This window comes from Leptonychotes weddellii, chromosome 4 (assembly GCF_054177405.1).
Source record: "Leptonychotes weddellii isolate Sample4059 chromosome 4, ASM5417740v2, whole genome shotgun sequence".
Taxonomy (NCBI): Eukaryota; Metazoa; Chordata; class Mammalia; order Carnivora; family Phocidae; genus Leptonychotes; species Leptonychotes weddellii.
Genome location: NC_138372.1, coordinates 16,868,417 through 16,892,735, shown reverse-complemented (window position 1 = coordinate 16,892,735; position 24,319 = coordinate 16,868,417). Strand labels below are relative to the sequence as shown.

The window sequence follows — 24,319 nt, the reverse complement described above, 5'->3', positions numbered from 1 at the left end:
CAAGGTGGGCTCATTCCTTCTTGGTGTGTTCCAGGACTCGGTAGGGAACCCCAGAGGCACCCCCGGAGCTGTGTTCCTCTTGCATGACTGGCAGTGTGGCAGGAGTGTAGATCTCAGAAACGTTGTCGTTGTTTTCCAGGGCCCCATAGGAAAAAGAAGCTTTGAGGTCAGGCTGAACCGTCATTCCTTTGTCATGCATGTTTTGCATACCTGAAATGAAATCCATTTTCTCCAAATCATTATGGGGCAAAGGGGCCAAAGCAGACTGCATTTTCCTCTACCCCACCACAGCCTAATTACAGCGCTCGGGCGCTAATCACGTGCCCTGCCCATCTCCTGAATGCTTTCGATTGAAAAAAGAACACCCATAAGTATATGCTAGCAATATTATGGTTGCCAAGCAACAAGGGATGAATCTTCAGGAAATATGCACACAGACCAGCCACTGTCAAGAGAAGCATGGGTTGGCGAAGAATGAGGTGGGAATGTGTGGTTGGGCCCCACGGGGAGCAGAACCAGCACTGTGCTTTGAACGTGGTAGATGCCAATACTCGCCTGCTGAATTAAATCAGGATCATTATCCCCTCGAGAAAAGAGGGTAACCTTCGTGTCATGGACATGTGGTGGTGGCAGATGCATTGTGACACTCAGAGGGAGAGTTTTGACCTTTAACACTGAACATCGCGGATCCGCAGAGAGGGGAGGTGTGATTCTCCCTGTTGCTTCTGGGCACGTGTTGCTGCTGGGTTTCTACTTACAGTTGAGGAGATCTACCATGGTCGGAGTGCCCCTGTCTGAGGCTCATGTGCCAGGGAGCTGTTTCTTTTCAGCCAGGGAGCACCGAGGTCCAGATGTGAGTGCCAGGCCAGCTCCCAGCTCTCAGGGCTTTTTCGGTTTTCATTTTTTAGAAGTCTTTCAGGTGCTAGAATTATTTAAGCCCTCTCTACATTGTGACATGCAGTGCATTTTTTGGAAATTGAATGCCTCTTGAACTGTAGCTACTGGTCTGTTGTGAAGCTATCAATCTAGATGGACCAAAAGCAAGGTTCTAGTGCTGACCAGGGAAACCAAGTAGCTAGGAAAGACACTCTATTGAAGCAGTTTTATTTTTTAATTTTAATTAGTTAATTAATTGATTTCTAAAGTTTTAAAAAAAAATCTATTTAAGTAATCTCTACACCTAATGTGGGGCTTGAACTCATGACCCCGAGATCAAGAGACCCATGTTCTTCCGACTGAGCCAGCCAAGCACCCCCTTCTTTTTAAGCAGTTTTATTTTTCATGTTCTACCTGGCATCAGGTCAAACAAGTGTTTGAAATTTTCGAAGATTTTTTTTTTTTTTAAAGCAAAAGGGACGTGAAACCAAATTTAACCAGGCATCTACCAAGTCCCAAACACTGTGCAAGGGGCCTTTAACATATTATCCCACTATCCCGAAAGAAGGAATCCCAATTTACAAGTGAGGGTCAGAGGCCTTGGGAGGTCCAAGGACATGCCCAAGGTCACGCTGCGGGTGGGTGGTAGAGCTGGGATTTGAATCCAGGCCACCTGAACTCCAAGCCCACGCTTTTCATTGTACAGAACACGTCTACTCCCAAGTGTCCTGACGTGCCACAGCAGTAGGGTGGGGTCTCCTTTTGTCAAGATCTGACTTCCCACCGGTCACAAGGTACAAAGACGAAGCCGAGAGCCACATCCACGAACAGACCACAGAATGTAGGTATCTAAGGTTACCTTAGGTTACCTTCTATTTTCCACTGGCACGTACATCTGTATATATGCATATACAAATACTTATGTAGATATATACACATACACAGTTTGTAAACACACAAACACACAGATACATATACATACTTGCACACACAGAGTTGACACCTCACCTATCTGGAATTCAGCTATCCAGCGCCCTCATCTATCCGGGACACAGCCGAGAAACAAGGAAGTAAGCAAAAAAGGCATCTGAGCAGCCAGATTAGATGTTTTAAAGGTCCATGCACTAAAGCTCATGCACTTAACTCCTAGGAGAAAGCTTAAGGCCCCGACTCAGAGCTTGTTTATTCTAATTTTATACACAGTTCAAACAAGTTGGGTCAAATGAGACGTTTGACCCGGAATTGCTATACACAGGTGGGCTGGTAAGAGCATGAATGACAGACGACAGCTTGATAGCAAGGGATGAGGAAATAATATAAAAGTAGACACAGAAACCTTGGGGCCATTTAAAGTAGGGGCACCTCAGTTGGCCCTGAGAGCACACCTGCATCCCAGAGGACTTCAGTAAGCAGTACTGTATGCCGACAGTGGGGTTATAGTTTGCTCATTAGGGTGTCTTAATGAAGGGTGGGGATTATGTTCTAGAGAGAGTTCCATCTTTAGATCTAAAATAAAAATTAATTTTGCCTTAAAGAGTGGAAGCTAGTGGTCACTGGCAACCTATAGAATTTAGGTCAGCAAACCTGGATTAACTTTCCTAATCTGGGTCCCTTTAGGCTGGGCAGGCACTCTCTGGTTCTCCACAAACTCCCCCCACTCCCTTCTGTGCAATGCTCTGCGGATTCACACCTTTGTTACCATCACGGACTAAAGGCATTTGAGCCTGTGCTTCTCAGTGTGAACCCCCAGCTCCTTGGGAAATTAGGCTTTCCAGAACAGTCCACTCTCTCGTGGCATCTAAGAAGTGAGGCGATAGTCTCTGAATTTCATCCATCCTATTTTCCTTCCTCTCTCCGGTCATTCCATTCCAACTCGACGAATGGATTTTTTTCCTTTTGCAGGCATGAAGCCTGACGTATAGATCATAATTACATCCAGTGCGAATCAGGACGGTCTTTCAGAGATCCCAAAATAGACATGGGGACCGGCAAGATGGGCTCAAAACCAACGGAGGTGCCTCAATCACTGCCTCCTATTTGGCACAGCGAAATTTAAAAAAAAAGAGAGGGAGGGAGGGAGGGAGGGAGAGAGAGAGACGGTCACACAATAACAGCACAGCACCTTCCCTGTACCAAACCCAGCAGCTAGGTGTCTCTTTTTGAATAGGAAGTAGCAGTCATTCTGTACGGATGGGCTGGCCAGGGGGACACATGGGGTTTTAACGTTACCTGGCATGGCATCCATAGAAATATAGGGCTCAAATGGAATGGCCTTCTTCCGGTTACGTGTGATTAAGAAGACACCCAAGAATGCAATGAGGCACCTGAGGAACAGGGATAAGGGAGGGAGAGAAAAAAGGCCAGAGTGAGGGCAGGAGGGCTCACTTTCCAACCCGGGTAATGGGAAAAAGAGAAAAAGAGGTTGCAGGCTGCAGAGGGGGGCTTGCTGCTGAGCAGTGCCGGGAGGCTGCCGGGCCTGAGATGGGCAGGGAGCAGAAAGGAGATGAGGAACAGCCTCACACGCTTTTCATGCGGCACTGCGTTAATCAGAATAAATTAGACTCTCCTGGGCAAAACTCCCACGGCTCTTTACTTCCATTTAGCCTGTATCTTAGAACTTCACCTTAAAAAATATATATTTTTTGGGCACCTGGGTGGCTCAGTTGGTTAAGCGACTGCCTTCAGCTCAGGTCATGATCCTGGAGTCCTGTGATTGAGTCCCGCATCGGGCTCCCCGCTCAGCGGGGAGTCTGCTTCTCCCTCTGACCCTCCTCCCTCTCATGCTCTCTCTGTCTCATTCTTTCTCTCTCAAATAAATAAATAAAACCTTTAAAAATATATAAATATATTTTTTAAAAAAAGTTCTTTACGGCCTAAATTCAATCAATACAGGAGGAGAGAAAGAAAAAGTTAGAAAATTCCTAAACTCCCTTTAGTCCCACTCCTCCAGGTAGGGGTATATTCTTCTAGCGTCTTTTTTTTCTTTTCTTTTCCCTAGAGCTTAAATAAGCACACTTTCTAAAAACCGAGGTGTAATTCACATGCAGTAAAATGCACAAACCCTAAATGTGGTGCTTGAAGAATTTTACCTGTGTGTAAACTCTTGTGATCACCACACAGGTCAGCAGAGAAGACATTTCCATCCCTCCACCCCAGAAAGCTTCCTTGTGCCCCTCCCAATCCATGCTAACCGGGAGGAAACCACTGACCACTATCATCCAATACTTGATTTGCCTGTTCTTGAACTTCTTTTTTATTTTATTTTGTTTTTTAAAGATCTATCTATTTGGGCACCTGGGTGGCTCAGTCATTAAGCATCTGCCTTCGGCTCAGGTCGTGATCCCAGGGTCCTGGGATCGAGCCCCGCATCGGGCTCCCTGCTCCGCGTGAAGCGTGCTTCTCCCTCTCCCGCTCCCCCTGCTTGTGTTCCCTCTCTCGCTGTGTCTCTCTCTGTCAAATAAATAAAATCTTAAAAAAAAAAAATCTATCTATTTATCTGAGAGAGAGAGAGGAGGGGCAGAGGGAGAGGGAGAGAATCTTCAGCAGACTCCATGCTGAGCACGGAGCCCGATGTGGGGCTCGATCCCAGCACCCTGAGATCACAACCTCAGCCAAAACCAAGAGTCGGACGCTTAACCAACTGAGCCGCCCAGGCACTGCATCCTGTTCTTGAACTTCTTATAAGTTAAATCATACAGCGTGTACTCTGTCTGGTTTCTTTCACTTGTAAGTATTTTTAAGGTTCATTCACTTTATTGTATGTATTAGTAGTTCATTATTTTTAATTATTGTATTGAATCCATTGTCCGAATATACTACATCATTTGTTTTTCACTCTCCTGTCGATAGACATGTGGGTTGTAACCAATTTGAGCATATGATGAATAAAGCTACTACAAACATTCAGGTACAAGTCATTTTGTCAATATATGTACTCATTTCTTTTGGGATGTGGAACTGCTAGATCATAGGGTAGACTATACATTTTAAAAATGTAACTTTTTCCATTTAATGTATCCTAGACATGGTTCTATGCCAGCATCTCTAGACTGGCCTCAATTTTTCAAAATGGCAGCACGGTACTTTATTATATGGATATACCGTAATTTCTTTAACCGACATTCTACTGCTGGGCGTTTATGCTACTTCCGATTATTTACTTGAGCCCGGTGCGAGACTTAATCCCAGGACCCCGGGATCATGACCTGAGCCGAAAAGGCAGACGCTTAACGACTGAGCCACCCAGGCGCCCCTACAATTAATTTTTAAATTAATAAACAGCCTCATACATGTGTCTTTGTGTCCCATCTGGAAGGCTGCATCAAACATTGCTCATTTATAATTTTTACTGACATTGCTAAACTGTCCTCTGGCATCACAGATCCTTTCGGTGTGGCGAGAGCTGGTCTCCTCATCCTCTTGCCAACATGGATACTACCAATCCTGTGGGTTTTTGCAAAATGATGGCAATCTCATGTGGCTTCAAAATGCATTTCTGTGATCTGGGGTGAGGCTGAGAGTCTTTTCATGTTGTCAAAGTGGGATATTCTAGAAATGACAAGGAGATTAAAGCCCAAAAGAGAAGAAGGGGGAAGGAGATAAAGCCCTTTGGGGAGTAAAATGCTCATTCATCTCTGGGGGACAAAGCTCTGAATTCTGGCTGCTCCCTGGGCTCTAGAAGACTGCCTGAGAGGCAGGAGCAGTAGCAGGGCCAGAAAGCGGGGACTCACCCCAGTGCAAACATGCAGATGTGCAGCGCGTCCTCCCCAATGAAGTCCAGGTAAAACACTGCACCTGGAAAGGCAGAAAATAGCCAATATGGGTGAGCTGCTTTCAAATCACCTTCTTGCCAGTCTGTCTATGATTTGGCTAAGCTCTCTTCCCTGCAGGAAACCAAAGTGGTCAGGAGCCTGATGACCAGCAGGGTACATGTTAGAAGAGTGGAATAAAAGTCATTTGGGGGGACAGATTATCTTCTCTTTCTCCTCCTATACCCCTTTTATCTCCATCTTTTTCTTTTCTTTTTATTTTGAGATAATATTAGACTCACAAAAATAGTACAGAGTTCACATGGACCCTGCACCCAGCCTCCTCCCAATGAAACATACTGAGAACTAAACTGCAGACCTTATTTGCCAGTTTTTACACAACCCCCTTCGCCAGTATTTTTTTTTTTAAGATTTATTTATTTATTTTAGAGGGAGAAAGCTAGTGAGCGGGATGCGAGAGGGGCAAAGGGAGAGAGAGAGAGAGAGATAATCCCAAGTGGACTCCGTGCTGAGCGCAGAGCCTGATTCGGGGCTTGATTCCACGACCCTGAGATCAGGACCTGAGCCGAAATCAAGAGTCCTACGCTTAAGCCACGGAGCCACCCAAGTGCCGCTCTCCAGTCTTTCTTAAGATGGAAAAGCAAGGCTTCGAGTTAAGCCGTCATAGCCTTCTAACCTCGCATGGCCAGCAGACGGCAGGCCTGCAGCCCGCTCCCAGAGGCGGGAGTGACACGGGCTTGCCACCCTCACCCGCCCTGCAGCAGCCTCTATCTGGACTCATTGCACCTCCATGGGCTTCTTGCTGTATTCCTGAGCTCCTGATCCCCACCTAGCTTCTGACTCCATCGTGCTGTTGGCTATTCCTTTCAACCCTGCCTGGACCCAAGTTCTTGACCAGGACTTAAATCTTCACGCTGGGTTCACTTTTTGGCTGCTCTGGGTGGACGCCCCACTGGATCCCCGGGTCCGCTCATCACACAGGCCCTGGCAGGCTGTGTGCCTACCGGGCTCCCATCTCTACGGGCAGGATGCGAGCAGCGCTCGTCTGAAGCGCAAAACACACCGCCGTACAGCCAGGCTTTCCTCAAAGGGAGGCGCACTGGCTCTTACTGGTCTTTTCACTTTGAAGATTTTCGTCTTCACTGCCCCTTAAAAACAAACACAATCCGGGGCGCCTGGGTGGCTCGGTCGTTAAGTGTCTGCCTTCGGCTCAGGTCATGATCCCACGGTCCTGGGATCGAGCCCCGCATCGGGCTCCTGGCTCAGCGAGGAGCCTGCTTCTCCCTCTCCCTCTGCCTCTCTCCCTGCTCATGCTTTCTCTCTCTGTCTCTCTGTATCTCTGTGTCTCAAATGAATAAATAAAGTCTTAAAAAAAAACCAAAACACAATCTGATATGTTTGTAGCCTCTGAAGCCACCTAGAGAAAGAAAAAAAAGTAGGGGTGGAGTAGAAGAAAGGGGAATATAAAAATGATGACAGGCTACCCGCCACCTATTATGTCACAGATGTTCATATAGTCTTAACCTCTAGAAATTATAGAAAGAAATCTGTGGCCGCTTAGTGGAGCTAGCAGACGATGGCAAAAATTGTTAAAGAAACCTTGTACAAGCTGTATGGGAGTACATGTTGTGCATATTTCAATTCTGGGAGGTGAGTGTTATTCCCATTTTATGAACGTGGAACCAAGGCTCAGAGAGGTTAAGTGATTTTCTTAGAGCCACACAGCTCTGTGTCTGTGCTGGGGCCCAGCTCTCTCTGGCTCGAAATCCTGCACTTTCTCCATGAAACCATATACAACTCTGACAGGCAGAACACGTCAGCAGAGTTGGCCTTCTGACAGAGGCAGAGCCTCATCCCGCCACACTGGGGCAACGTCGCTGCTGCTAAGGTAGGAGACAGAAATCTAGCAGTCGCCACCCTTACCTGCTGTGACGGCAATAGTAGTGGACAGAATGTAGCCCACGCTGGCGATCAAAGAGGAGTCGTACATCTGTGAGGCTTGACTTAGAAACCTTCAATACAAGAGCACTCTGGTCAGTGGGCCTGTCAGAAAGGCTGAGGTGAGAGCTGGTGACAGTAGGCTTAGCTTGAACTATGAAGATAACACATGAAAGAAAGATGCCACCCTGCTGCGTCTCTGGGTTAGGGTCCACACTTCACTCCCATTTGTCCACATAGCCTGAGGTCCACCGCCATTCCCCAAGGGGACCATGCCTTCCCGGTCTCACACCTCTTGCCACATGGTTCTCGCCCACCCGAGATACCCTCCTCCTCATGCTGGTGTCCCCTGCATCCCCACCCCCCTACAAAGGGCCGTCCTGTTCTCGCAAACAGTCCAAGAAACTTCTACGGCACTTACAGCGTTCTGCCTGTCGCTGTCATTATTTTTTTTAAACAAATTTTTTTCTTAATGAAAAAATAATGTGCTCACCGCAACAAAGGCAGGCAAAAGAGAGAGAGAAAATTGGAATCATTCCTCCTCTCTCCATCTACGATCTACACTCCCTCATTTCGGAATATATTCTTTGTCCATTCTCTGCGGAGCATTTTAGGTACTACTACGTAGTTGCTTATATCGTGACGGACTTCCCGCTTGCCTGCACTCATCCGTTCACAGGGCTGGCAATGCCCCGAGGACAGTGACTATTGGTCCTGCCCTGTGGCGGAAGGCCCAGGGGCCTGGCACACAGGAGGCCCTCGGTGGCTGTGTGGTGTGCTGACTGGGTGAGTGGGAAGCTCCCCAGGAGGTGGCCGGGGCACTGGACTCGCCTCTGTAACCCCGGAGTGCTCAGCACGGAGCCTGGTGCTGGGACGGCTCGGGGGTGATGACCAGAATCTCTGTAGTAGGACTCAGGACAGCAATAATCGTAGTCGGCCTAATCATGAAAGAGGCTGAGATTTTCGGGAGGTTATCCTGGGGAACGGCACGGAGAGCTTCATGCTTCTCTCAGGGAGGGGCTGCAGTTATCCTCACTTGTGGACAGGGAACCTGGTCCTAGAGACGCTGAGGCAGAGGCCTGGAGCAGAGCGGCGACGGGCGAGGGGCATGGGATGGGGAGTCTGATGCCTGGGTTCACATCTCAGCCCTGCCCCTTCGGTTTCTCAAATGCAAAATGAGGATGGTATCATCTGCTTCAAAGGGGTTCTGTGGGGGGGTCAAATGAATTTAAGTTCCTGTGAGAGCGGGGTGTGTGAGTGGCTTCCCCTGGTGCCCCCACAGCAGCAGTCACTCCAACAACTGCTCGAGGCTACCGCTGGGGGACGGTGAGCCCTGGCCGCTGGGGGCCCGGGGCCTGCCCTGCCCAGGATCAATCAGCCTCAAGTGCCACACCGAGCCCTGCGCCGTTCACCCTCCTGTCCCCAGCAGGGCCGTCCCAGGCCCTCTGCGGACGACCGGGTCTCAGATGGGAACAAGGCCGAGGCCTACCCTCAGGACCACCGCTTCTGAGAGAGAAACGAGTCTCTCACTCTCTGGGGAAGATTCCTGGAGACAGACAAGAAAGGACAACTTGCTGTGTTCCTTCCACCTGGCAAACAAAGAGATGCCTCATGGGGACCACACAGCTTCTTCTACAGTCCCTCAAACAGACGCTTGCCTTGGAGCAGAAGGGAAGTGAGGCTGCCCCTTCTCCCAGTTTGAGGCAGAGAGAAAAACACATCCACTCCAGGCTTCCTCTTTCAAGAGGCACAGAGTCCCTCCATGGGACCACCCAGCAAATCAGTGACCCCTCTCTCCACAGTGGATGCTGAGCCCTGGTGACGGGCTGTGCTTCAATGTTCTGCCTTCCCTACAGCTTCAAAAACAAATGAAATCAGGCCCAAGAAATGGAAGAGACCCCAAAACGTGGAGAGGCCCAGCAGGAAAAGACTTCGCAACTCACGCGGCCTGGTAGACAGCGGTGGCCACCATGCACACGAACATCACGTAGAAGATGGGGTAGTCGAGCTGCAGGTTCCCCTGTATGGACAAGACGAGCATCCCAGCCACGGCCTTCACAGTTACCACCGTCATGGAGCCTGCAGAGGGTGAACGAGGACGAAGCGAGGGCATCAGACCCTGAAGGTCAGTTTATGACTCCAAAGGACGTGGTGAAAAAGATGGAGGGAGCACTGACAGGGCCACCCCAGGGGCGTGGAAGACGCCACGGGAGGCGGAACTTCTGAGAGCTGCCCACTATCCGTGTGCTCTGTCCAAGAAGAGAGGGAAGCAAAATACCGACAGGCGCTTCCAAGTGTCGCCTCTGAACTCCAGCAAGCAAGGACGTTGAGTTTAAGTCTCTCAACAGCAGAGTAATCAGCGCTGTGCCTGGACCATGGTGGGAGGTCAAAATCATCCTTGAATGGAGACACGAATTTCCTTTGAGGATCATTCTCATGATAATCACAGGGAAAAAAACATGTGGTGTGTCAAGAGCGCTCTCTCTCTCTTTTTTTTTTTTATGCTCACTCACTTGTATTTTTAAAAAACATTTCATTAGACAGAGACCTCCAAATGTTTTGGAATCCTACCCCTAGGCACACGCACATACTTTTCCAAAATACAGGTGTTTGTGCATTTTAAAGTGATACTCATGTAACACTGTGCTTATAGGCTATGCACATTATAAAACAGGCGCCGGAGATATCACAGCTCACCTCACCGTGGAGACTGCTGCTTTACCCAGTGGTGCAGAAATGGCTGCCAACTGTCGGACCTCTCCACTATCTCCCCGGCCAAAGCAGGAGTTAAAAGAAACCACCCCCAAGTCCGGGTACAAATGAAGCCCCTTATTCTGGCTGAAGGGCTCGGCTTTCCTGTTTTTCTCCGCTTCTGCTCGTTTTCCCTCTTGCTAACAGCTCATCACACACAGCGGCTTCTGGGCCCCCCACGACCTCGATGACAGTTTCCAAACATCTGCTGTCAGTTAGGACAGGCACTTTCATGAGGGTGTGTCCCTGTTAGTGAGAAGGGGACAGAGGGAGAGCGGCCAACGCTCCTTAGAACCTTCTGGCCTCCCTACTCGCCAGAGAGGACATTTGGGGACCGTGACGTCCCAATCTGCTTTGAAAACAAGATCACCAAGGAATGGACCACTGATATTCGCTACTCCAGGAACAAACCTCTACCGAGTTATGCTCCCTGAAAGACGCTGGTCACAAAAGCCACCTATTACAGCGTTCTGTTTATACTGTATACTTCAAACAGGTGAATTTTATGGTATGTAAATTATATCTCAATAAAGCTGTTTTATTTTTATTTATTTATTTATCTTTCTAAAGATTTTATTTTATTTGACAGAGAGAGACACAGCGAGAGAGGGAACACAAGCAGGGGGAGTGGGAGAGGGAGAAGCAGGCCTCCCGCTGAGCAGGGAGCCCGATGCAGGGCTCCATCCCAGGACCCTGGGATCATGACCTGAGCCGAAGGCAGACACTTAACGACTGAGCCACCCAGGCACCCTCAATAAAGCTGTTTTAAAAATATCAAAATAATGGAACCTTGTCCTATGTGGCCCCTATCTGTAGGGCTGAGGGGGGGGGTGGAGTGGGGGCTCGGTGTGGGAAGGACAGAAGACCAGCAACACATCTCGGGCACTCGTGCCCATCTCATTTAACCCTGCTCTGCCCCCTGGGATTTGGGCGTTCTCCTGTGCCCAGGTTGAGAAGACAGTGTGGCTTAAACAGGAGGGGGTCACCAGCCCAAGGCCACAGAGACCCCAGGAGGCAGCAGGAGGGCATCCCCCACCTCTTCCCCTGGAAGCTCGGGTCCTCACAGCTCTATGGAGTGTGTCAGACTCTGTGAGGGGTCAGGCCTCGCCTCGGTCTGAGTTAGGAGCCGTCTCCCACATTGCACCCATCCCTCCAAGAGGAGAGAAAAAAAAAGTGAGAGAGCAAACTCGGTTCCTGCTTTTGAATCCAGAACTCGTTCCTAGCCTGACAGGTTTACCTGAAACCCTAAGGACTCAGTTGTTGGAGCCTGCCCGTCTCTATCTTCTTGCCCCACCTCACCCTCACTCTGCTATCCTCTTTGTCACCATGATCCTCACTGCCCCAATGTGTCTCTCTTCTATATATCTGTCTGATTGCTTACTGGCTGTTCCTGCCTTCGGAATGGAGCCCCCCGCCGCCCCCCGAAGGCAGGGGGCCGTCTGTCTTGTTCACCCCTGTGGATGGTTTCCAGCACTGTTCCTGGCACGTAGGGGACTCTGGGTATTTGAGCAAGGACACCGGATGCAGTCAGCAGCCTGACAGGACTGATGGAAGCCGCGTCCCGTCCACGGGGACCTTGTGGCACTACCGGATGCTGGCCACACTCAACCACCCAGACCCCCACTTACCGAGTAATGCCACCAAGAGAAGAATCACGATGATGTTGTTGGCGTTCTTCTCCTTGTAGAAGTACAGCAGCAAGCAGAACAGGATGATCTCCACAAGCTGTGGAAAGCAGCAAGTGAGGCGGTCAGTGGGGCAGACGTGGACAAGACTGGGAGACGCTGGTGGGCTTGGCTGGTGTTGAAGCTGCTAAGTCACGGACCCTCAGGATTGAAAGGGACCTGAACAGCCAGCATTTCCCAAACCATGGAAAAGGAGGGGATTCTGAATGAACTCTGCGGGGATCTCTACCCCCTGGGGAACACCGACAAGGAGTTCACTTCAGAGCTTTGAGGGCGATATGCTGGCCACAAACGCACCCTGTCTTGGATGGCCAGGATCAGGCTGAGAAGGTTTCTTCCCACTTCGCTGCTCTGCGGGGAACCCCATGTGGGTGACCCCTGAAGGTCGGTCAAAGAGGGAGACACTTGCTCACTGAGGAGAAGAGCTCTCTGGGACAAGTGGACAAATATACAAGCCCCCAACCCCTAACCATGCCTCTAAAGTGTGTGCTTGGTGGGAGAGAAAGACAAGGACATCTGGAGTCAGGGAGGCCCAAGTTTGAAACTGGATCCACTTCTAAAACAGTTGTGTGGCCTTGGGCAAGTCACTTCACTTCTTTAAACCTCAGTTACCTCCTCCGTGAAATGGGGATAATGATTCTTCCTTTACAGGGCCATGATCACTGCTAATACTTACTGAACTCATAAATACACCCGGCACCGTTCTAAACATTGTATCTATACTAAACTCATTCAACCAGCACAATGATTCTATGAAGTAGGCACTACCACAATCGGAAGCTAAGAAAAGGGCAGAGCCAGGATCTGAACCTGAATAGTCCGGCTCCAGGGCCCGTGTGCTTTCCCACTAGGCTACACGGCCTGAACCTGGGAGGCCTAGGGCCTGGGGCATAGAAGTGTGAGGCCTCAGTCAGTGTGGGGTGGGAGTTCCCTCCTTGCCTTAACAACTGTCCTTTCCACTCCTTAAGGGCCCAGACATTCAGCAACATTTTCCCAAGAAGTCAAGCCAGCTCCAGCACCCGGCAAAATGAAAGCATCCCGGGCGCCTGGGTGGCTCAGTCGGTTAAGCCTTCGGCTCAGGTCATGATCCTGGAGTCCCGGGATCGAGTCCCGCATAGGGCTCCCTGCTCGGCAGGGAGTCTGCTTCTCCCTCTGACCCTCCCCTCTCTCGTGTGCTCTCTCTCATTCTCTCTCACTCAAATAGATAAATAAAATCTTAAAAAAAAAAAAAAATGAAAGCAGCAAACTTGGACAGTGGCTTGGCTCCATTTGCCTACCCCGACCTCCTCCCAAAGTTTATTTATCATAACAACCAACGCAGAAACATTAATGGGCATTTAAAAAAATTTTTAAATTCCTCATAATTAGAGGCCATAAAAAAAAAACAGCTGTTTTCATTTTCCTGTTTCTTCCTGTCTTTGTTGCCGTGAATACATATTTTATCTACTTGTCATCATAGTCAACGCACAATTTTGTGCTGGGCTGTTTTTAGTCACCAAAAACAATTCCCATATTTTATGAAGTTGTCGTAATTATCTTTAATTGCTGCAGAATACATCATCAAGAGGATGAGTTACTCATCAACATTCCTAACCACTGGGCGTGCACTCAGGGGGCCCGGTTTTCCAATCATTCTTCACTGTGCCGAAATGCATGCTGGAATGGCGCTTGGCCTTCCGCTGCAAGATGGCTGTGTGGGTGACCTTGAGTTCTGGGGGCATGTCTCACTCCTTCCTTCCTCTTCCTTCCTGTTTTTCTTTCTGTCTTTCTTGAAGTATGGTTGACACACAATGTCACATTAGTTTCAGGTGTAGGACACGGTTCCAGGACAACTCCATCAACTCTCTGTTACGCTATGCTCGACAGTGTACCTATCGTCAGCCTGACGTCCACAGTGTCTGGCACCTGGCAGACAATAAATATTGACTGGATTTGATTTGGCCAGATCTCTCTAGCTGGCGGTGTTGGGGCATAAGAGGGAGCTACTCAATTCAGAGGACTGAAAGCCATGGGGGGGGCGGGGGCAAACGTACCTCACACCTCACACTGACTGAGGCCTTCTATGCCCCAGGCCCTAGGCCTCCCAGGTTCAGGCAGTATAGCCTAGTGGGAAAGCGCACAGGCCCTGGAGCCAGACTGTTCAGGTTCTTTCCCTCCCAAGGCAGGGCAAGAATGTGTCTGTTTTGCAGAAGAAACAGCTCCCACCGAGGAGAGGTGTGGCCAGGGATTCCACTGGGTACCCTCTTCGGGAGCCACACCAAAAATCAGTGCCTGCCCAGAAGCCCCCCTCAGTTGCCCTAAATTTACCTTTAGCTCATCCTAATACTAAGATCTCCTCCTATGGGAGGGCTTGTCTGCCATTTTTTTTGAACTTACAAGGTCTGCACTAGCACGTTGACATGCTAAGCATGCACAGTTGAACCAAAGTGCCTAAGTAGCAGAAAATGTATGTTTCTTTCTTTTTTTTTTTTTTTTTAAGATTTTATTTATTCATTTGAGAGAGAGAGAAACAGCATGAGAGGGGAGAGGGTCAGAGGGAGAAGCAGGCTCCCCGCTGAGCCGGGAGCCCGATGTGGGGCTCGATCCCAGGACTCCAGGATCATGACCTGAGCCGAAGGCAGTCGCTTAACCAACTGAGCCACCCAGGTGCCCCAGAAAATGTATGTTTCTTAATGTATCCAGCTCTCTGTCCGTGCCCCCCTAGCACACCGCATAAAAGCTACCCGCACTAACCCCAAGGGGAGACAGTGCTTTGAGAGCGATCTCCCTGTCTCCTTACTTGTGACAAGGAGTGAAAGTTCTTTGCTTTCAACACTTCCTCTGGTCGTGTTCCATTTGCACCCCAAGCAGCCACCCACCTTGAGTTTGGTTACAGCAGCACTTCCTCGCAGACATGAGTCAGGAAGACAAACTGAGTGGGTCACTGGGCACCTGCCAAGTGCTGGGTGATTCCCATACCACCTCGCGTCTCCCAGCCCCAGCCACCAGCCCCGGTCCAGTGACTCCCACCAGCTTACAGAGAAGGAGGCAGAGCTTCCGGGTAGGTGACTTGGCCGAGGCCACACAGCACGTGACCGATTCAAGCCCAGGGCTCCCTGAGAGAAAATTCTGTGTTCTGGGGTTAAGCTTTCCCTGAAGAGGAGGGGTTCTTTGGCTCCGTCCTGCAGCCGTTTCTCCACGCCCACCAGGTGCGCAGTGGGGCTGGCTAGAGGCAGGGAGATGACCCAGTCCCAATCCTGGGGAAATCCATCCTCGGCCTTGTGAGCAAACTAAGGAAAAAGAACGTTCCAGGCCTGTAGAGCAGTGCCAGGCTGCTCGTATCAGAGGAAGGCTGTGCCCGCCTTCGTCAGCAGGCCACGGCGAAGGAAGCTGGCTGCGAGTCCAGCTCCACTCGTGGGACTCTGGGCCGTCAGCCCACCTCCCTGAGCTTTAGTTTTCTCATCCATAAAATGGGGAGAAAAACATTTACCTTATAGGGCAGTTGGGAGGATTTGAGATGATACATAAGAAAGTATTTGGCACAGTGCCTGGCTTGGAATAGAAATATATAGTAGTAGCTTGATCAAATGCCTTACATGCTTCCTCGATCAGTTTATCTGTAGACCTAACATGGGATATAACAGGGGCTGGGAGTTTAGGAGACCGTTTCAGTGTCTCCTGCGTTTCTATGAGCTCATATCAGCTGTGTGATGCCGGGAAAAATAAATAAATAACATGTCTATGACTGTTTAAAATTTTAACTGTTTTTTTACCATAAAAGTCTTAAATGCTCCCTGTAGAAATTTCAAATGATGCGTAAAGACAAAGGTGAAATGAAAACTCATTCATAATTCCAGCTCCCAGAGACAACAATGGATGGAATCTCTGTTTTTTCCTTCCAGTCCTTTGGTGATACATTATATACACACACCTACAATATCTCTAAAAACTAAAATTATCATATTATCTATGCAGATTTAGGCATTACTCGGAACATAAGTGGAAAAAGCATTTCCTCGTGAACTACCTACTTCCCGCAAGCACGGCCTTCGGTGCTGGGAAATACGTCACCATTCCCTCGAATCCCCTGTTGCTGGAGATTCAGGTTCCCAGGTTCTAGGACCTGATACTCCCTCCTGCCATCGTGGGTAGGACCAGTGCTTCCCTTACCATGTACAAGAGGAAAGGCCAGCTCACGAGGTGCCTGGTGATGTTCTCGCCCGTCATTTTCTCGTGACTGTTAGGTGCGAATGTCACCAGCAAGTAGGTGCCCACGATGGCCAGACCGCAGCCAACGAAGGACAAGACGTAGCGCCCTGCAGGGAAGGGGGGAGGCTGTCATAGGCTCACTTCGGGTGCTGGCTTCAGGCCCCTATGTGTTTCTAGGGCAACACACGATGACCTGCTATTTTTGGTTTTTCTTCACTTCACAAATAGATCATCTCCCTTATTGTTATTTAAAAAAATAACACTTAGGGGCTCCTGGGTGGCTCAGTGAGTTAAGCATCTGCCTTCGGCTCAGGTCATGACGCCAGGGTCCTGGGATCGAGTCCCACATCAGGCTCTTTGCACAGCGAGGAGCCTGCTTCTCGCTCTCCCTCTGCTGCTCCCCCTACTGGTACTCTCTCTGTCAAATAAATAAATAAAATCTTCTAAAAAAATAGAATTAAAAAATGACATTTAATGTTAAAAAATTTCAGTGAGGTGTGGCATGTAGAACAAAAAGTGCTCAATGAATTCTCACAGACTGAACACACCCATGTAACCAGCACCCAGATCAAGAAAGGGAACGTTAGCAGGACCCAACATCCTCACTTGTGTCCCCTTCCAATCACTAGATGCAGCCCCGGGGTAATGCTGACTTCTACCAGCACTGAGAGTCGGCCTGGTTTTGTACTTTCTATAAATGGACTCGTACTATATGATTTCTTGCGTCTGTGTTTACGTAAGATGATGTTTGTGAGTTTGTGAGATTCATCTGTATCCTGGTGTGGAGTGTAGGGGTGGTTCCTTCATTCTCATGCCCCTGTGGTGTGTGACACAATTTATCCATTCTGCTGCTGATGGGTCTTCAAATACTCTCCAGGGTTATAACGAATACTGTTGCTATGAGCATGTCATTTGGAAAACACACTGTCTGTATTTCTGTTGGGTATAATACTAGGAGTGGGAATTCCCGGGTCAGGGGATATGTGGACCTTCAGCTTTGTAGTTACTGTCAAATGGTTTTCCAAACTGGTTGCCCAATTTCTACTCCCACCAGGAGAGTATTAGAGTAAGACTGCCTCTTTTTTCTCCTTCAGTAGCCATTCTGCTACTGAACTACAGTTTCAGTGTACATTTTACAGGGAAGGTTTGAAAGTCAGAATCACTTTATGGGCAACATAAAAGAAAACCAAATGTAACAAAATCTCACAAGCAAACCTTCAGAGCCTACCATGTACCTTTTAAAAATGACCTTATCATTTCCCATCTGCTAGTTAACCTAGTCGCAAGGGACCAGTCCAAATACTATCAATATTCTATTCCACAGACTTGTCAGAGACTGTTAGTAGGGCCTGGGAGTCTCCTGACTCTTCCCCTGGGTCCTGTCACACTCCAGTTGAACTATGTGGATTTCGTGAAAAGCCTCTCGAAGTCCAGCCCAGACCCAGGCAAGCTGGGAAGGGCTGTGAGTTCTGACCTACACGTGGTGATCCCAGGCCTCTGGATATTTCTGGATAGAACTATCTACATATTTCATTCCATTGTCTCCCAAAAATGTGATACCACATTAAATGTCTTTAATTTTCATTCTAGGCCTCATAAGGTGCCCCTCAATTTTTCAATGAATGAATGAGCCACGGTTAAACTCAATAATAAGTTCTCTGCTAAGACATACAAGTCTGTTGTCTTAAGTTTTCTTCAGGCAAGGAAAGGTCTTACTCATGTCCATGCCTGTGGTGTACAGCACAGGTCTAGCATTGGGTGAATGTTTGCTGAATTTAATAAAACTTTAGGCAGGACAGCCATGCACAGTTGTATAAGTTGCTCACTGCATAAAAACACCTAGCTGAAGGGGTGAGGAGGGCTAAAATCTAGCCCATGCTCTGCTCACCAAGGCATGTGCCCACGGAACCACAGATGCCCAGAGGGGCCATCTTTTTAAAATTCACATAGGGCACTGCCTGGACTAGCATGTCTCCTATACCAGGACTTTCTAGAGTGAGCCTGGAAGTGACATAAAACTACACTGGTCTCAGAACCAGCCCAGCTACCCCTGCATCGCCCCCTCTGCCATCAGGACTACTGCAAATCACTCTGAGTCTTTTGGTCTTGGCATTGTATATTTGCTGAGCAGTAGCTCTGCTTTTTTCAGCGTAGGATTCTTTTCGTTTTTTCAGCCTCCTGGCTCCATCTTGCTCTTATCCTATAACAATGATTCAGAACAGTGGTTCCCAAACCTGGCTGCATGAGCAAGTTCCTCTGGCTGCATGCCTAAGCTGCATGCTCTAATCCAGCTTGCATAAGTAATAAAGAATAACTCCTGACCTCCATGTTTCCCATTTGCTTTAGAACTCATTTAGGTAAAGAGGGTGCCTTTCATCAGGCCTCCTACAATCCCAACAATAAATGCTCAATAAATATTGATTGAATGGAATGAAATCAAGCCCCTTTTAAGAAATCTCACAGATCATTCTGTTGTGTAGCCAGATTTGGGAACTACTGAGGAAAAAACCCAGCTCTCAGGAGCTGATGAGGGTGGAATATACAACACGGAAGGGAGCAGGAGACGGATGATCTCTAAATTGGGGTGAGCTGGCTTTATTATGAACAAACAGCACAAGCACAGAATTAAGAACAGGGGCTCAAATCAGTGAACTTACTCAGAAAGTCTTTAGGTTTCCATTTTTCTTTGATGAATATGATTCCTATGATGGCGCTAGCTGTAAAAAAATAAAAGCACAGGGAAAAGAAAATTGAGGCTGCTATCAGTCTGATGGAGTCCCTTTGCCCAGGCCCTAGGGTAGGCTCATTTGCCTTAGGGCTTGGTACTTCCTAACCTCTCCCTTCTGCTCCCCAAAACTCAGTCCTTCTGGTTCCTCTGTTATTCCATCTCAGAAAAAGAGAGGCTCCTCTCTGAGCCTTCCTGAGGATTTCCTACAAGTCCAGGAGCACTGGTGTTGAGTACTTGCAGGGTGACAGGGGATTTGCACAAGTTCTTTCTGGCACATCTACCCGTCGAGGTGGGTGCCATCTGAAAAATGGGACACTGAGGCTAGGAGAGGTGAAGCAGTTGCTCAGGATTACGCAACTGGTAAGGGGTGCTGGAGCCCAGCTCTTACTCCTTCCATTGCTGTGACTACGTCTAACACTCTTCCCCTGGTTCTTCTCTCCTTCTCAAACTTCCTTGTCGCTGCCTGGAGGGATGGGGCTGGCATTACTATGAACAGACCTGGATGGCTATTCTCAGCTCTGCCTCTTCTGGCTGTGTGTCCTGGGGTGAGTCACTACCTATGGGTCTCTGTCTGCATCCAGCTCAGGCCAGCTTGCTGCTTGTTAAATATTCAGGAAACCACCGTAGCGTGAGTGGCCACGGTGGTGGTCTTTACACCATATAAATGAGAAACACCACAAATGGGGTCTAAAATCCCAACAATAAATGCTCAATAAATATTGATTGAATGGAATGAAATCAAGCCCCTCACCCCTTTCTCCTTTCCCGCTTTTCTGTCCATTCCTTCCTTCCCCTCTCCCTCCCTCCCTTCCCCCCACTGCCTCATTCTCTTCTTTTTCTTCTCTCACTTTCTCCCTCTCTCTGAATGTTGGTTCATCAGCACACAACTGAAAGCACCTCCTTCTCTTGAGTTATAAGGGCAATTAAATGAGATAATGCATGTAAATCATGTGTCTGCAGTAAATACTCAATAACTGAGCAATTATTACTACTGAAGTCCCTGGAATAGCGACTGATACTTAATAGGTACCCAACAAATAGTGGTGATTACTCTAATATTTATTTTTAATATTATTTTTTACTGGGTGACTTAAGAAGCTCTGAGAGCCCCTTAAATTTCTAGTGGCTGATACCTGAGAACCCATCATTCTACTTCAGTCTCTTATTTTTAAGCATTTGATTATGTGAATTACTAAAGTATTAAAATTTGGAGGCAAATATTTAAAGCACTTCGTCACTCGGTCACCTGTTTCTCATTGTGAGGAAAGGTTCTGAAGCCTTTTCAGAGGTCAGCCATGGGCAGAGGACGAACCTCAATCCCTGTCAGGGTGGCACACGTAGAAAGTGGGCCAGAGAAGACAAGGAAAGGCTGGGACTGGGGATGTTTACTTGCCTCAACTAAAGGCACTCAGATTATATTTTATTTTATTTATTTATTTTTTTAAAATTCTTTATTTAAATTCAACTTACCTAACATATACTGTACCAGGGGGTATGATTTAGTGACTCATCAGCTGCATATAACACCCAGTGCTCATTATATCACGGGCCCTCCTTCATGCCCATCGCCCAATTATCCCTTCCCCCTGGGCCCTCAACTCTATGGTCAGATTACATTTTAAAACAGTATTTGTGGAAAAGAACACAGTATGTTGGAGGACCTTACTCATCTTGTGGGCTGCGAGGGTACAAACCCTGGTCAAGAAAGAGAGGGACTCTTCACGGGATCGGGAAAAGCAATAGGTTTCCACTTCTTTGCCGGCTCCTGGTAACTGGGGGGACTGCCTGAAGCTCTGAGAATTCTAAGAAGGGACGCTCTGACTGACTGATGACGTCTGCTGTGGGCACAGGCGGGGCGCATGGTTGCTGTGCTTATCCATGGGGCAGAAGGGGCCCTCTTTACTCCAGGAGGAAAAAGACTACTCAAAATACCACTTTTTCCTTTAAGAGCAAGGAAGGGCTTCCAGGCCATGCGGGGCCTGCCAGCAAATGGAAGGAAACATTTCAACGCAAGTTCATGGTCCCTGCTCCTGTGTTCACTAATCTACTAACATCTTTTATTTAAGAAGAAAAGAATTTTTTTTCCTAATTCTACTTTTTTTTGTGGAACACGGACATCAAAGCTCCTTTGTCTTTTCTTTGGTTCAAATGTTCTGAGACACTGGTTCCGGGATTACAGAGATCACAGAGAAATGGCAGGTGAGAAAGTGACCAATGCCTCAGAGGTGGTGTCAGCTGATGTAAAAAGATCAGAGAATAAATTGAATGTGCATCTGTTAGAGGTGTAAGATACCTGAATCCTACGAAAGCTTAGGATGTCTTGACAGTGTTGGGATGAAAGCTGCAAGTTTGTATCTTCCTTCTGCAGGAGAACTAGAAAGCAACTCTGATAAAGTTTCTGAATCTAAAACGGATTAGGGAGCCAGACCATCCTGTACCCCAGCCCTGCCACCCTGGACCCCTATTTCCTCATCTGTAAAGTGGGGATCATGACAGTGTCACCCTCAAAAGGGAGAATTAGAAGAATTCGTATCTGTAAAGTGCTTAGCGCAGGGCCGGTGTGTATGAAGCCCTTTGTAAGCGTTAGTGACATTACCAAGCAGAAGCTGCTTCGTTTACCGAGTATGGCGGCGGCACAGGCGGGTGGGTCCCAGGGAGCGGTGGTGGGGGCCCCGGTCTTACCTATCACGGAGACTGCGCCAAGGGGCACGATCAGCGACAGCGGAGCGAAGGCGTAGGAGGCAAACACGCCCAGCTCACCCAGCAGCATCAGGAACAGGCCCAGCCACCACGTTTTGGTCTTGAAATAGGCCCGGGGGTCCTTGGATCCTGCCAGGCAGATGTGGCAGTACTTCTAGAAATCCGAGAAAGAAGGTGATTGGCCCAGAGGTTTGGGAAAAAGAGGCTATGATGTCTGTACCCTAAATCTACCCCCCACTTTTATTTGGGAAGGTGTGTCAGGTTTTTTTGGAGTCCTGGCTCAGAGAAGAGGCAAGCAGTCCCCATCTCAATACCAGGTTGTCATGCTAAGCAGTTCTCAAACTGACTGGGAAGCCTCAGACACTCCCCGGGCAGGCCTGGGGATGTGCATTTCTAACGCACAGCACAGGCAGGGTGCAGTCTGGTGGGAGTCGGGGTCTAGGACGCCACCCCATGGTCGCCTGGCTTCAGGTTGAACTTCTCACTCTAACTGCAGCGCCCAGAGTCGCCACGCTCGGGGCGGCTGCTTGGCCGCACTCCCTTCTGTAGACGAGCCGAGCCGGCAGCTCTGCTGGGCAGCCCGGGGGCATCCGTGGACCTTGCCCTCTCTCAGGTGGATAGTTGGCCCAAGTATGGCCCAAAGGCTTTGTTCTGGAAGTGTGCACTTGGGACACAGAAAGTGGGGCGGTGACCAAGGCGAGCAAGGCAGTCATGCTGACTTAGAGGGACCACAGCTCCCACTTGGGGGCGCTGTGCTGAGGGCTGCATAGGGGCGGATGCGGAGGCAGAGACGCCGCTCTGTGGGAAGAAGAGCATGAACCAGACAAGTGGCCAGGAGACCACGCGGCCTCAGAAACACACGGGCACACTCCGGCACATGGGCGTGCGTGGAGCTGAGATGTACCAGGTTACCCGTGTGTGTTCCCGTCTCTGATCCAGGGAGGGAGAGCGCTTCTCCGCAACCAGAAGCTGGGCAGTGCCGGCAGAGAGGAGTGGGACAGTGTGCTGTGGGATTTAACTCGTCCGCAGGTATCAAGTCTCAGTCCCGGTGTCCCAGAGCAGTCCCTGGGACCGGACTTGGAAGGAGGTAGTTGATTTGGGAGGTGATTCCAGGAGGCACAGTCAGGGTGTGGCAAAGTGAGTCAGAGAAGGGAGCAGACCAGTGGAGGGTGCAGAGGGAGTGCCCTGGGCAACAGGGGCTCATCCCACTGGGGACCCTCTGGGACACCCTGCGAACTAGGCTCAGAGCCATGTGACTAGAGGATGGAAGCCTGGGGCATTTATCTACAGACTCCCATCCCCCACTGGCTGAAAGCTGCCACAGGGGCAATAACCACCACATTCAGCTTCCCAGTTACATCTGCATACCCTGGGAACCAGTTCCTGCGGTGCCCTCAGGAGCTCCTCAGTCTATCAGCCTGCTCCAAACCACAGCTACAGGCTGGCTCAGCTGGGCCAAGGCACCCCAGCAACTTCTAAGTCAGGGACAGCGCTGTCATCAGAGTCAAGGAGGGTGGGGGGATCACGTGGGGGCAAAGAATCAAGAGAGATTCTGGAACCCACAAGGGACTGCCCAAGGCCCAGCCCAGGAATGGAGTAGGCAACATCCCATGGTGAGGACGCAGCGGGGCCTGCACCAGACACCCCGGCTGATCAGCAGTATCTCTGCCCCCGACAGTGCTAGTGACGAGACTTACCTGTAGGTTAAGCGCAATGCTGACCACAAGGTGCCCAAAAATTGCCAAAAGGGCGCCGATCAGGTTTTCCTGTAAGGAAAGTTCACAGGAGCAGATGTGAGCCGGGTCTAAGCTAAAGGGCCCTGGGGCGGGGTGGGGGGGGGGCCATAGGAAACCCCACTGTTCACTGTCGCAAAACAAAACCAGAAAAACATCCACCACAAAGCTGCATCCCAGGCCTTTTATTGGAGTTTTACATTTTACTACTCAAGGTTAGTGCGGCTGCCTTGTTGGTTTACAACACACTACCCTGAGCTGGACACTTCCAGAAAGCAATGTCCTCTGTCCACCGGTCACGATGACCTGATAAGGCCTAAATCTGCTCTGCTCTTTCCTTAATGTACTGACTCACTGCAGTCTTGTGCAGGAAAGCAACATTCAGAAATCAGAATTTAAAAGAGAAACACAGGCGGGGATACTATTTGCCATTTTATCAATGGGGTCTTCATGTTCCCCGAGGGGTCTCAATGAGAATCTTTAAACTGGCTAATCTGCTTAGGGCATTTTTAATGATTTCATTTACAAACATTTAACTTCTGAACCTTAAGAATAAGGTTCAGATTCTTTAGCATGGCATCTTCTTTTAACTTCAGAAGACAATTACCAGACATATATTCATTGTACAATAATTAGGAAATATAAAGAAATGATAGGAAGAATAATAATCACAACAAAATAGAAAAGTCACCTGTAATTCTAAACCCAGAGCTCACTATTGCAAACATTTTGTTCTTGTAAACTTTTATTGTTCTTGTAAAATTTTTTTCTGTCCATAAATTCAGATATGAATGACAATGTTAGTTCATTTTATAAAAATGAGATTATAATCTGTTTTATAACCTGTTCTTTTACACAAGGTATTATAAACACATTCTCCTTTCAGGTATATTTAATTCATCATTTTAAAAAAAGATTTGATTTATTTATTTGAAAGCAAGAGGGTGAGAG

The 24,319-nt window shown here is 48.7% G+C and overlaps 1 protein-coding gene across 7 annotated transcripts in view; it reads right to left on the bottom strand.

Moving 5' to 3' along the window:
- Positions 1-6: 6 nt before the first annotated feature.
- Positions 7-24,319, bottom strand: part of NIPAL3 (NIPA like domain containing 3) — a 49,193-nt gene continuing 24,880 nt past the window's right edge. For 5 of the 7 annotated variants that reach the window (XM_081817753.1, XM_081817749.1, XM_081817750.1 and 2 more), the window contains 10 exons: positions 23,333-23,401; positions 21,618-21,789; positions 18,865-18,924; positions 16,169-16,314; positions 11,963-12,059; positions 9,527-9,662; positions 7,569-7,657; positions 5,607-5,670; positions 3,106-3,200; positions 7-210 (listed from right to left, as the gene is read on the bottom strand). In XM_081817753.1, coding sequence (XP_081673879.1) covers positions 11-210; positions 3,106-3,200; positions 5,607-5,670; positions 7,569-7,657; positions 9,527-9,662; positions 11,963-12,059; positions 16,169-16,314; positions 18,865-18,924; positions 21,618-21,705 — 975 coding nt within the window. In that variant the 5' untranslated portion in view covers positions 21,706-21,789; positions 23,333-23,401 and the 3' untranslated portion in view covers positions 7-10. Of the gene's footprint in view, positions 211-1,884; positions 1,917-3,105; positions 3,201-5,606; positions 5,671-7,568; positions 7,658-9,526; positions 9,663-11,962; positions 12,060-16,168; positions 16,315-18,864; positions 18,925-21,617; positions 21,790-23,332; positions 23,402-24,319 lie in introns of all 7 variants that reach the window. The other 2 variants (XM_081817752.1, XM_081817755.1) reach the window with 2 other exon arrangements.